At 46.5% G+C, this 12,564-nt stretch overlaps 3 protein-coding genes across 3 annotated transcripts; all 3 read right to left on the reverse strand.

Annotated features, from left to right (window-relative positions):
* Nucleotides 1–94: 94 nt before the first annotated feature.
* AIM6_1 (uncharacterized protein) lies at nucleotides 95–1,411 on the reverse strand (the record flags this gene model as incomplete). Its single annotated transcript, XM_043279089.1, has 2 exons — nucleotides 95–1,112; nucleotides 1,164–1,411. 2 exons carry the CDS (start codon nucleotides 1,409–1,411, stop codon nucleotides 95–97), a joined length of 1,266 nt encoding a protein of 421 aa, XP_043136802.1.
* A 2,642-nt stretch (nucleotides 1,412–4,053) lies between these two features.
* Nucleotides 4,054–4,817, reverse strand: ACHE_40845A (uncharacterized protein; the record flags this gene model as incomplete). The annotated part of the gene is made up of 2 exons (XM_043279090.1): nucleotides 4,054–4,734; nucleotides 4,791–4,817. 2 exons carry the CDS (start codon nucleotides 4,815–4,817, stop codon nucleotides 4,054–4,056), a joined length of 708 nt encoding a protein of 235 aa, XP_043136803.1.
* Nucleotides 4,818–4,820: 3 nt separating this feature from the next.
* On the reverse strand, nucleotides 4,821–5,688 carry ACHE_40846A (uncharacterized protein; the record flags this gene model as incomplete). The annotated part of the gene is made up of 2 exons (XM_043279091.1): nucleotides 4,821–5,631; nucleotides 5,663–5,688. The coding sequence occupies 2 exons, from the start codon at nucleotides 5,686–5,688 to the stop codon at nucleotides 4,821–4,823; spliced, it is 837 nt and encodes a 278-aa protein (XP_043136804.1).
* Nucleotides 5,689–12,564: the final 6,876 nt, after the last annotated feature.

Genomic DNA, 12,564 nt, shown 5'->3' on the forward strand with positions numbered 1-12,564 from the left:
CGGAAAAGAAATTATACATAAGTCATATCTTATTTGTACTTCGCTTCGTAATTCTGTACAATACAATAAGCATAACATAGGAAATCAAAAACCATTAGTCGCTGGTCGGACGATACGTGAACCACCGCTGCCACCAGGCCCGATGGTACGCCGCCTGCCAATCCACATCAATCATATCCACTCCCTCACGGACCAGAGTCTGCCAGATGTGGTCGCTCACTCGTCCCTGACCTTGCGGGACTCCTTCGTATCGCACCCGAAGGCCACGTCGGTGGGCCGCCTGCACCTGAGCCCGGATGAGGGCGATCTGCTGCGGCGAGAACCGGCCCCGTCGCGGGTATCCAACGGACTCACTGAAGTAGGCTGTGGCGCTGTAGATGGCTGAGGAGGGAGCCTCGGCGGAGAGGCCTTTCTTGGGCTGTAATACGTTGGTTGGGGCCGCGTTGGGCTTGGGAGCCCCCCGGTGAGTGAGCTTCCAGGGATCGTAGTCCTTCATTGTGAGCTCGTCCAGCGAGGCGTCAAAGAATATCTCGTCATATTCCGCGTCGTGACCGGCGCGAACGTGGTGCTCTCCCTGACCCGTGACCACCACCGTCACTGGTCCTGGAATGACCTCAGTCCCATTCATCCGGGTCAAGTAGCCGCCCTGTCGTAGCCCATACAAATGAGAGTCTAGCTCAGAGAGCGCAGCGTGCTGCCACGTTTTGAACTCGAGCACCAGAACAAAACTCTGGGCGGGATCCTCGAATAGCCCGGGCTGAGCTTGAGGGTCCTTGGATGCATTGCGCTTCGCATCCAGCTTCGCCAGGAGAGGGTCGAAATATAGGCTTCGCAATGTGTGCTTTGTGTCCAGGTCTGTAAAGGAGCTTCCCACGAGGAGATCGGTACCATGGAGCCAGAGATCCGCTTTGGCGCCCGTGCAACCAGCTGCGATGGCGTACTGAGCAGCATCGCGACTGCGAGGGTTATATGAGAGACAATGACAGGGTCGGTTGGTCATAAATTCAGAAGGCCACTGCGGAATAGGGAGTCGGTCGTCTGCTGCGCCTGCTCTGGGCAGCATATATGTGAAGACTGTAGGTAAAAGGGCGAGGAATTGAATAACGATAATTCTATACTTGTTAGTTACGTATAGACCGATTTTCCAGAGCGATTAGACATACAGAAAGATCACCACAACACACACCAGGCGGAACGTCCGTCCGAACTTGAGGGCTTCCACCGATCGCCATAGACCTGGACAACATTCGGTCGGATATGATCGTAGCGGGTGGTCCTCCCCCATCCATCGCTCATAGTCATCGTAATCATCGTAGTCGGTATTGGCATAAAGGGGAACATCGTGAAAGTCTTCGTTATAGGGAATGTTCTCTTCGTCGTATTTCTCCTGTATCGGTTCCAGCGACGCCATTTTGTTTAGTCTTCTGCGTCGCGCAACGGGTAATTGTAGCGATAGTGAGATAAAAGTCGAGATGAAAGATATGAATGCACAAGCTCAATAAGCTACAGGACTCCGCAGTTTAAATAAACCGACCTATCTAGCAAGGCAGTTTGTGAGGCCGCAAAGGAAGCACGCAATAGAGATGGGGCGATGGCTCAGTCCGAGGCCATCACCGCATGGTCCAAGTGGGCTTCGATGTCTATCACTTTCTTTGAACTGAGTCAAATGAGACCTGAACCAAGTTAAAGAAGGAAAAAAAAAAAAAAAAGAGCCTCAAACGGACCCTGAACAAATACCCTTTCAGTCAGCCTTGCATTGCAGTTTGCACTGCCAGATTAGGGGGGCCAAATTATGGAGCTGTTGGGTCGCGATGATCGGGGTTGATCATTTCATGTCTCGGCGTTAGTACTAAATAGTACTGGGTTGACCGCTAGGCGCATTTGCGAAATGAGCAATAGAGCAGACAAGAATAGCCAGGCGTGCAGATTCCTATATTGGACTCTCACTCCGAGACACTACCAGGGACTCTTTATACAAGCACTTGTGTAACTACCGAATAACTGACATCGGTATCCCGCTTTATTTTACTGGCTCGCTTAGTATCGGCTTTGATTGGCTGTGCAGTGCATAACTTTGCATAAACACGCATGAACAACAGTACTACTTAATGGATAGTTATGTACCATAATCGAATTCTGAAGAGATCATTCAAACGAAGTTCGCCGTGATTTGGGTAGGAACTGGAGTACATACTTGCAGCGTCTGACAAGTCATCTTCGTATCCGCATGCACTAACCGAACTAAGTGCCCGAAATGCCGCACTGCTTACAAGTACCTCGTATTCAATGCAGGGCAATAAAAGCTTGTATTTGAGTCAAATAATACAAATCCCCACCGACAGTCCACATTTAATTGTTGATTCAATTGCACTACGGTGATCGGTGCATGCCATTGCCTTCCTGGCCGGCCTCGGAGCCTCCGGCACGCCCGTTGGATTCGCGCCGAGGACCGGGAAGGATCTATCCATCCTGTAAAAGAACAGAGCCCTGTGTATTCACCGGGGACCAAGCTTACCAAGAAGAGTTAGCCAAGCCAGTACCTTAGATCACTATCGTTAGACTGACACACTCTCCAGTTATGGCCAACCCACCAACCCTATCTTTGAAAGATGTCTTTTCACCAAGCCAGAAATATGCAGCCATCATGATAGACTACGTTATCAACCTGAACGGAATCAAAAAGAGCATTCTCAAATGGTACCAGCCGGGTCTCACACTCAATTCGTCCGGCATGCTTACCACCCGCTCACCCTCAATTACAATGAACGCTGGTGCCTATATTTCCATATCACTCTTTTATACCAGCAGCCATCAGGCTACAGGTTTCCTCCCTGTGTGGTGGTTAATTTTGAGCAATTCGTAAAGGATGCTGAATCGGGTGAGCCGGTGGCTGCCAATTTGTTTTGAATGCAGAATCCGATACCTGCTAGTGAACGTCGATGACGAGTTCGGAAACAGGTTCAAGCTAGTACATGGCAACACTTCCACAGCATTCTAATCACTTTCGAGAATACTTAAGATGTTCTGATAGCTATAGACCACCCCAAAATGAGATTCCTGAAAATCATTCCAAAGAATTAGATTTCTGAAAACGGAGTATCTGTGTAACGGTTAGCGGGGCGCCAGAAATGGCACCCATTGAATCGCGCTTCTGCCGAGCCCTACCACCTGCCGTCGATGGAATTACCGTTGCCCTTTGTGGTATGGCGCCTACTGTATCAGGGATAGCGCTGCATCACGCCGCTTTTGGGCTGCTCAAATGCCGCCTCAATGCATCTGCTGCATCTATAAAAGCCCGACATCTCTCTCTTGAAGGACCACGCACTTTCTCTTCCCCTTCCCAAGATGTCGCGCTACCCGACGATTGCCCTTTTCCAGTATGGCGCCGTCCACTTCTCTTTCTTCGCCCCCTTCAGCTATGGGGTGGCCGACGGGTCATCCGAACGGTTGAGACTGAGATCTTTTTACTGTCACTTCATTGGAAATTGAGCTATCCACTTCACCCCTGATGCTGTGCTGCTGCTTACTATTGCAATTATGAGCCACTTCATGCGTCGTCCGCCAGCTGATCAGCGGCTTTTTGAGTTTTGATTGTTGCTTCCGGCCATACCATCCTAATTGGGCTTTCCCTTGAGGATTTCTGGATCCTCAGCTGCCTTGCTGCGGTCTTTTATCCCAAAATTCATGATTGCTTCTTTAGTCAGGCTCCCAAGGTTCTACATGGGAAAGGAATTTCTTGGTTATCTGGCTACCAGGTCTGGCTGTGAACTGGGTTGCGCTTCTCATCTTATCACCTTCGAGGTTAAGCGCGAACGCTCCGAAATCTAGCACTGGTTAAGATGATGTCGCCTCCGGTCACGATGTATCTGTTTCATTGGGAAGAAAGGACGTTGGAGGCAGGCCTACTCATGTCCGATCAACTCTCATCATGAAACGGTTAGCTCAGGTTCCCAGCTCTTCAGTCACCTCAAATGGAGGAGCTCAACCAATTGAGTGCCTCGAGAATAGTGAAGCAGTGGAGTGTTATTCATAAATTATTAAATACCGTCTCAACTAATCATACTCATATTTGTCTTGATCTGGGGATAACTCAGCCCACACCTCAATCGCCTCGACATCCAGCTGCATAGAACCATTCCCTCTCCATGCATTAGCAATAAATACCGGATCCTGTTGTTCCACATTCCGGATTAAACTGGCTGTCTCCAAACTCTTCCCAAGCACCAAGGCCGCACCGTTGCCGTTTTCTCCAAAGCAGAGTTCATCATTCCCGGTTACTGACCACCCAGGTCGTCCAACATTTCCCCAAGACACATCATGTACGGGACTTAGCTCAAATAGAAAGCAAGAGAACAGATCATCACGGTCCTCATCTCGTGGTTGGATGTTGCTCCCATCCTTGGACGGCTCAGGAATAAAGGCTCCAAAGATGGCATCTTCGCCGGTCTTAACTATCTTTCCGGAGACGAGAAGGACAGCCACACCATGGACTGAGGTGATATTGTTGGCAACAATAGTGGCTTCAGCAAGGTTACTGTCTGGTTTGTAGAAATGGAGTTGCTTGAAATCCTCCCAGCAGATGTTATCATGGAGGATGCTCGACAGTTGGCTGAGAAGGGGGAGTGTCAGGAGAGTTTTTGGATCAGGCAAGAGATCCTCAATGTAGTAGTTGGATTCTAGTCGAGCTGTCGTAAAATTCGACAAGATGTAACAGAAAGATTTGAAAAGGCATGGCTGTGATTATAGTTAGTAGTGCACTGTAATAGAAAAATCATAGTAAGCAAGCATACCATTCCTTTCGCAGCATCATCAAACATTGGCTAGGTAATATCCACATTAAGATCCTGGTGGAATGCTTTGACAACACAGCTTGTGACCCGGTCGAGATCTGAAAATTTCTCGATGTCAAGATGATCGCAGTGTCCAAACTGGGCGATGGGAAGCAATTTCACCAAGGCATGGAGTCTCCCTGGTGGAATCGACAGTTCATGAAGACGAAAGCCGCCTCCTTGATACTGTTTTGCCAGCAATCGGAAACAGTCACGAGGCACGTTTCCATAAGGAGAATCGATGTCGGGCTTTGTTAACTGCATGATATCAAGGGCATCATGGAACATCTCATCACCATCATCATCACAGTTGGTAGTGCAGAATTCAGCCCGAGGAGCCAATGAGGGAGGCAGCTCAACAGCCCTCCGTTCTGCCTGTTTCTTCCAGTCCTCCATATCAAACGGAAGCTTCCTCCCATCTTCAGTCGTTGCCAGACTCTGAAACATGATTCTCCGGTGGTCCGCTGGCGTTCTCTCATCAAGTCCATTATTGAAATTCCGTGAGCGATCGTGGTTGGGCCATACCACCGCCCGGCAAAGTTCATCCAATGTCAAAGCTTCCGGAAGGGTCTGCTGAGAAAATGGGACTTGTGAAAAATATCTCATGCTTTGAAAGATGATGGACGTTGTTCCCATCAGAGCCAATGGGATTGCCCCGCGACCGTGGAGGAAGGCTTGAAAGGCCACCTCTGTCAAACGAAGAGTTCCATTGATATCACTGCAGAGGGCGCTAAAATTCACACGGATTGCTGTCTTTTCACTGTCAAACTCAAACCCGAAGTTGTCGATTGCGTTGTTCATTCTATGGAAGATGTGGTTGATGTTCATCTCACCCTGGGCTCCTGCTGCCAGTGGCCATTTCGTTGTATCAATTCCACACAATGAGCATATGAAGGTTATGATTAAAGAATTAGTTGATGAAAGGAATAATTGAAAGAGTGATGCTATTTTGTGTTGATGAGTGTGGCTATTCATCTATTATGGCTGTGTGTAATGAAGTCTGCCTTGGTGCTATTCAAAACATACCCAGCCCCCAACAAGGGTGCACCCCCAATAAGGCTGAAAGTTCCTCTCCAAACCTTTAGAAGTCTTTACACTGGTATTTTTTTATTCAATATTCTTATTATAGCATCTCAATTTCGCTTTTTAGCCCCAATATGAACTCCTGCTTATTATGCAGTGGCCACTTTGGGGTACTCTGCGCCGCAAAGTCCATGCGCTCTCTTACAGTGATAGCAATGCATGCTTTAGCCCCAGTATGGAGCAGAACAGACTGATTAAAAAACCCCACTACATCTGCATCTGCAATTTTACGAGGGCTTTCCAGGCATCAGAAAATAGAAAACAGCACTTACCACAAGCCGGTAAGTTCGCCTGCTCGGAGGTCAATATTCTGAAGAACTACAGATTACTATAATGATATAGGAATCAGGAACACTTTAGCAGTCATATAATACAGTCTTCATAGTGGTGTATTATTGTGATGGACTCGGCTAGTAGTAAACGAAAATGAATTTTAAACTAAACTAGGTAGCATTTATGAGAATATCAACTATGGAAAGAGAGAAGAAGAGGAGAGGAAGAAAATAATGGGCAGAGGAGATATATATACCCTGAGTTATCTGTTTACTTAATGAGCAAACAAAGGAAAAGGTGCAAATGGTGCAACACAGATAATGGTCACATCAAACAACGCCATGGCATAACCCCCCCAATTAGACCAAGGCGGCGTCCGACAGTTGGGATACACTACCCGGCTGCTCGGCCTACCAGAAGGTAATCCGGCAAAGAAGATTCTCCCAGTGAGCTTTCGAGAGGGGGACCAACATGCCCAGCCTGGAGAGCAGACCCCCAGGGAACCGGCAATGGGCTGAGAGCAGCAACAAGATAGGATTCCACGAATCCTGACGGTAAATGGTATACGAGAGCAGTCAGTACGTGTGTGGAGTAGGTGGTGTACGGCTCTCTATTTGGTCGACTATATCGTGCATATCCATTTCATGGAGGCGGTCTTTTTTGGAGGCAGCAAAAAGATTATTCAACTGAGTACAAAAAAAAAAAAAAATGAATGCTGGAAATCGCCCAATAGCACAATGCCTATGTCATGGCACAGCTTTGAGGCATCATACCTCTTCTGCTCTATCTCAGTGGTTACTCGTTGCCATTGCCTCATCATTGAGGCGGTATCACCATTCGGCTTCAAATTCATGAACGTTTTGGCAAGAAGCAGGCGTTCTTCAGTCGGTGAGACGCCATATATGGTGTCTAAACGCGAGAAAAGTTCGTGTGGGGATTGGATATGACCCATATGATTTGATGAAGGATATTGAGTGTTAATTGGTCCAGAATATGGATATGCATCAGGCGGTTGGACGCGAAAAAAAGGCTGATTGCAAAGGCGTGGATTTAGGGACTTTATTGAGATGTAATAGGATGTCCCGGGCACCAATATATTCAGCATAGTTATCTCGGCCCTGCAGGCGTCGAGTCTCGCTTGCGACGGTCTCGAGAAATAGGAATCTATTAGTACCCAGCCGCCAACTTCAAGGGTTCTCCACATCGCATACGTGACTAACACCATCAATACCCAGAACAACCAAGGCCACCCCGTCGCCTACAGGAATGGCTATGAGCATGGGAGGATGAAATCGACAATATGGAAGACCACCCTGATGACAACCTGCCTGCATGAGTCTGAGGACAGACCCCGTCTAAGAAGGGGGACTATGTGACGGCCTGACGCCTCAACGCCCGCTTGGCCTCAATAGCTAATACCAACAAACGCTGCCATTCGAGCAAACAAAGAAACCATTTAGCGCAGCCACACAACATACCTTTACCTGTAGATAGATTCCCTCTTCTCTTTTTTTTCCAGATTCTATATTCTCGTCGATGGCTACCTAGTTTAGATAGGGAAATCATTTCGTTATTATCTACTGGTTTCCGAGCCCGTGACATGGATAAGTATACCTAGAAAGACATCAAAAAAGGAAGACCTAGAAGCGATTTCAATGACCACTATAAGCCGGTTGTAAGATCAGTGCAATAGGAAACTCTCTCCTACACTATCATTGAGGTTCTAATCTCTTTTACTGATACAGTGGAGGTTTAGTGACGGCGGCTGTATGGGATTCCCACAAGTGCGGGTTGATATTTGCCATCTCAAAGTCAATGGATGAAGCGGGAGTTTCAGTGTTTGAGCGGCCATCAGATTTTAGAGAAGCGTCTGAGCTATCAATTGATAAAGTAACACGGCCGGTTACCGAGTCTTTAGTACTGGTGCTCAGAAGGCTGAGCAGGAAGCATGGGAGGGGGTTCCATCAAGACAGCCAGATCAGTTTAGGGAGAAGGGACTGTGTTTTGATTCACGCCAGAATTGACCTGGGGATTGGAGAGAGGCGTGTTGTTGAGTGAAGGATCGGAAGGTGGGAGAAAAAGCAGGGCAGAGTGAGGGTAGGTGGCATTTTATACACTATTTGACCAGGCCAGTCGGGGTTGGAGGGGAGCTAATCTGGCTGCAGAGGAGGCCATTTTCGGTGTCGCGTTGGTCGTCAGTTTGGGCTTGCTGAGGATGAGCGAGCATCACCGCAGGCTGATGACGAAACAACTGCTTGACGGGTGCAGAATAGCGTGGGATGTTAAAGCGGCGGCTCGGTGCTGGCATTATAAGTGGAATTGCGGCCGTAAACGGCCTCAGAACTGGTCATTTTCAGTCACTTTGACAGGTCCTCGACTCCTCATATTCTTTGTATAAATCTGGCTTACCCCAAACTTCCACCGTGACAGGATGATCAGAAAGGGAAAAGGGGAATATGCTAGGACGCACCTGGTATTCATGCAGTGACATCCCTCAATCCAGTTTGGGATATACTCCACCTAATATACATGGGCCTCAAGGGGATTTTTGATTGGCTGACAGCTGTTCAAAATAACCCATGTTCAACTCATCCAATATTGTGACCAATATTTGATCGATTTTGAAGTCTGAATATTTGCTATTCAACCACCATCTAGAATGTGCTGTGCCTTTGCATTTTTGGAACAAAATATCAAGGAATATAAAGTGTGATGGCCTGAAACAGTGGTTTGCTATCATGCGAAACAGGATAGCTAGCTCTGTCAATGATTGCAGCGTTATCATTTTTTTTCTTTTTCATGTCGATTATTCTCATCGATAGCTACCTGGGTAGAATCTATGAGTTGAATGTTCCATTATCCTAGCTGCGCTCATGACACAGTATTCATATAATGCGAAAAGATAATCCTGCCCCCCGAAGACTCTTGGTCTGTTTCCTGAATCCTATCATGGAACACGCTAATCCATGTGTAGTGACCTTCAATGCCATCCCTGCTCTAGTAGTAAAGTACTGTATCGCAATTTTACAGATCTTGCCGTACACTACAGACATGAAAAATACAATTTCTATAGGGAATCTGTGCGGACTAGGAAGACAACCTCTCTGAGACATTGGCAATACTGATAACGTGTAGACGTCTTCGCTTCCCCAGAATCTGGACCCAAATCATATGGGGTCTCACCATGCGCAACTGTAAGACTCCGCGCCACACACCCTGAATGCGACCTTACCCCGATCATTAAAGTTCTTATGTATTGCATATTCAGCTATTCCATACTTCCTACGTCCCAATTTTCTGTAAATAAGCACTTATGACGTGCCGAGTTGTGGTCTGGAATCGCAGAGATTCGAAAGCCCATGAATTAACCGGTAGTATAAGTATGAGCTTGTACAGAGCATAGTTTAAAGCCGCTACTATTGCTTTTCTTTTCAGTTACTTTAATTTGAAGACCAATTATGCGGTCCACACGATCCATAAGACAATTGCAAAAGAAACAAGTCCATAACACGGATGATATTGGTGGTAAAAACGAAGTCTGTGTATTAACCTTCTTCCCATTCTCAATGATGGGAAATGGTTTTGGTCCCGAATCATCTGTAATCGTGGCCTGCACATTCAAAATCCCAGGTCCTGTTGTACCAAGCGTAGCAATGCAGCTTCCGATGGATAAGGGTCAATGAATTTCTCAAAACATTCTGGCCAATCGTCAAACCACTGGAAAAGAGCAAACGAGGAAGCGTATTCCCAGTAAGCAGGATACCATCCAGCTGATTCCCAATCAATAATGGCAACAACCTCATACTTCTCAATCTCTGAATGGTCGTTAACTTTCCTAACAAGAATGTTCCGCCGATAAAAATCACCATGGGTGAAAGTGGGTTGATGGCCATTGAGGGCAGAGGGAAGGTGCCGAGCAAAAAAGTCAGAAAGCCACCCATGGCGACCATTGTCAGCCCAAAATTGGGAACAACGTAAAGACATGGCTTTACTAAAATCTTCCTCTTTTCCAAAAGGACCGGTGATAGCAGGATTGCCGTCTTGAGCGTAAAAATATCGATGGGGTATTGGCCCTCCTTCAACACTACCATAAAATGCAGGTGGAGAAAGCGACCTGATATTTTGAAAGATTAATCTGAGTTGGCCAAGCAGCAATTTTTTTGCACTGTTGGACAGAGAGGGCCACACATCCTGCAGTTCTGTCCCAGGAACATACTGCATGACGATATACAGCTTGTCTGCATTTCGGTACATCGCATAGAGCCGTGGCGCGGGAATCGAGAGGTTACGTTCAACAAACAGTAAAGCATGGCCTTCATTCTCAGAGACAAAAGTGCCATATTTTACAACATATATGTCCCTGATCACGACGAGACGTCCCCCATAATCGGCACTGCGTATTGTTGGAAGAGTGTGGGTCGCTGCCTCGATTTCATCTTCTTCAGGGAGGGGCGCGGGTAATTGGGCCGGTTCTCGGTAAAATGGCAGAGAAAACATCCTGCAAGGTAAATTGATTTGATGGTATAGCGTTCTTCTTGCGACAGCAATGAAGACGTTTGCTTTTATATGGTATGTGTTTGCGCGGGCTCGCTACGTTCCCCATCCGGAAAATCCCTAACGTATTCCACGGGCGAGCGGCGCGTTTTCTCCGCAACCACCAAGTATACAACTATCAACATGCTTAAAAGTTTGAAAATATCAATAAATCAAGACTATCTAGTAATTGAACATGTATTTATTTACTAGGGCAACTGCGTATGATATGTCCAATAGTCCCACAGCTACTACAGCGTGGTGGAGCTCGCTGGCGTGGCCGTTGAATATCTGCTTCGACCTGTGCTTCAGCGACTATATCAAGCTGTTGAATACGCTCCTGACCTTCCTGTATAGATAGCATAGTATCTTGACCTAGATTACCACGCCTGCGTGCTTTCTTCATCATCTTCCGCTCATTCTCTGCCTGTAGAATTTTGATTTCTTGGTGAAGAAGTATATTCATATCCATTGCCATCTGTGCAGATTTCTCAAGATGTTGAAGGTGAGATACAGGGCTGCTCGACAGCTGTCTTTTCTTGTTAAGGCTTCTTTGTAGATCGTGGATCCTGAGATAAAGTTGGCGAGTGTTTTGAGGGGTCTGAAATGCAGGTGATATTGACCCTTCAGTCAGAAGTGGTGGTGTTGGCGTACGCATTTGAAGGGTGATTTTTGAAAGAACCCTTTCTTTATCTAATGGTTTGATCGCTGCTCCGGCAAAGTCACCATAGATATTCTCTTTGGTAAAGACCTTCTCGCATGCAGATGGGTAGAGAGATGAGAAACCATCCTTATCAATATGGTTGTTGCCAGCGATCATCATTCCCTCAACTAGCTTCCCATATGCAAGTTTTAATGGCCCGAAAACACCGACATCTAGTGGTTTAAGAAGATGAGATGAATGGGTGGCATACAGAGGCGAATGATTGCATGCTCTTTGCAGAATCCATCAACCTCTGCAGTTAAATGGCTACTATGGCCATCAAGTATAAGTAGCCGCTTCGAACTAACTGAATAGTGTTTGGAATATGGCTCAAACACCTCTTTAAGCAGCGTAAGCCTATTATATCAGTAGTCCAGTCATTCTGACTTGTGGCTAGCCTCCAATCTTAAGAGAGTGCTGATTCTTGATACCAAGAAGCCTGATGTTCCTTCCCTTTAAGGATCACCACTGGAGGAATTGAACATCCATTTGACCCTGTACATTTAATGATTGTGACCCATTCGCGGTTCCCCTGGATGACTGTACATTGTCTCTCACTGCACTCAACTGCAGTAATAACCTCCGAGGCTGTACAGAGACCCATTGCAAAGCCAATCTCATCGAAATACCAGATATCATCTTCATGGATACCATGCTCTTGAATCGCCTCTAATATCATATTAGACCGTTGTTTGATAATCTCTGGATCCTGCTGCTTCGCCCACTGGTATGGTAATCTCCGATTAAACTGTGTGCACAGTTGTGGATGGCGTCTAACAAAAGTAAATGCCCAGTTGACTGTTATGTTTGGAGTAGAGGTAGGGGTCTGGTTTTTGAAGCAGTGTCTAAGCCATTTGACATAGGAACTCCGGACGAATTGGAAAGCCACGTTTGTCTACATTAAAAAGTTGCTTAACAAAGACTTCTTCTTGAATAGGTGATAATATATGATTATTTACGCGTGTTTCTGAGCGTGGTTTTCTTCCCTTGAGGCGCTCGCGGGGAGTAGTTTCAGATACCCCAAACACCTTAGCAGCTTCCTTTTTTAACTTGTTCTTTTTTTTTTTCAAATTATAGGCAGATATAACCATTTGAATGCTAGATTCTTGAGATTTAGGCATTGTGGATTGAGATGGTGAAGAT

Source organism: Aspergillus chevalieri, chromosome 4, assembly GCF_016861735.1.
Source record: "Aspergillus chevalieri M1 DNA, chromosome 4, nearly complete sequence".
Lineage (NCBI taxonomy): Eukaryota > Fungi > Ascomycota > Eurotiomycetes > Eurotiales > Aspergillaceae > Aspergillus > Aspergillus chevalieri.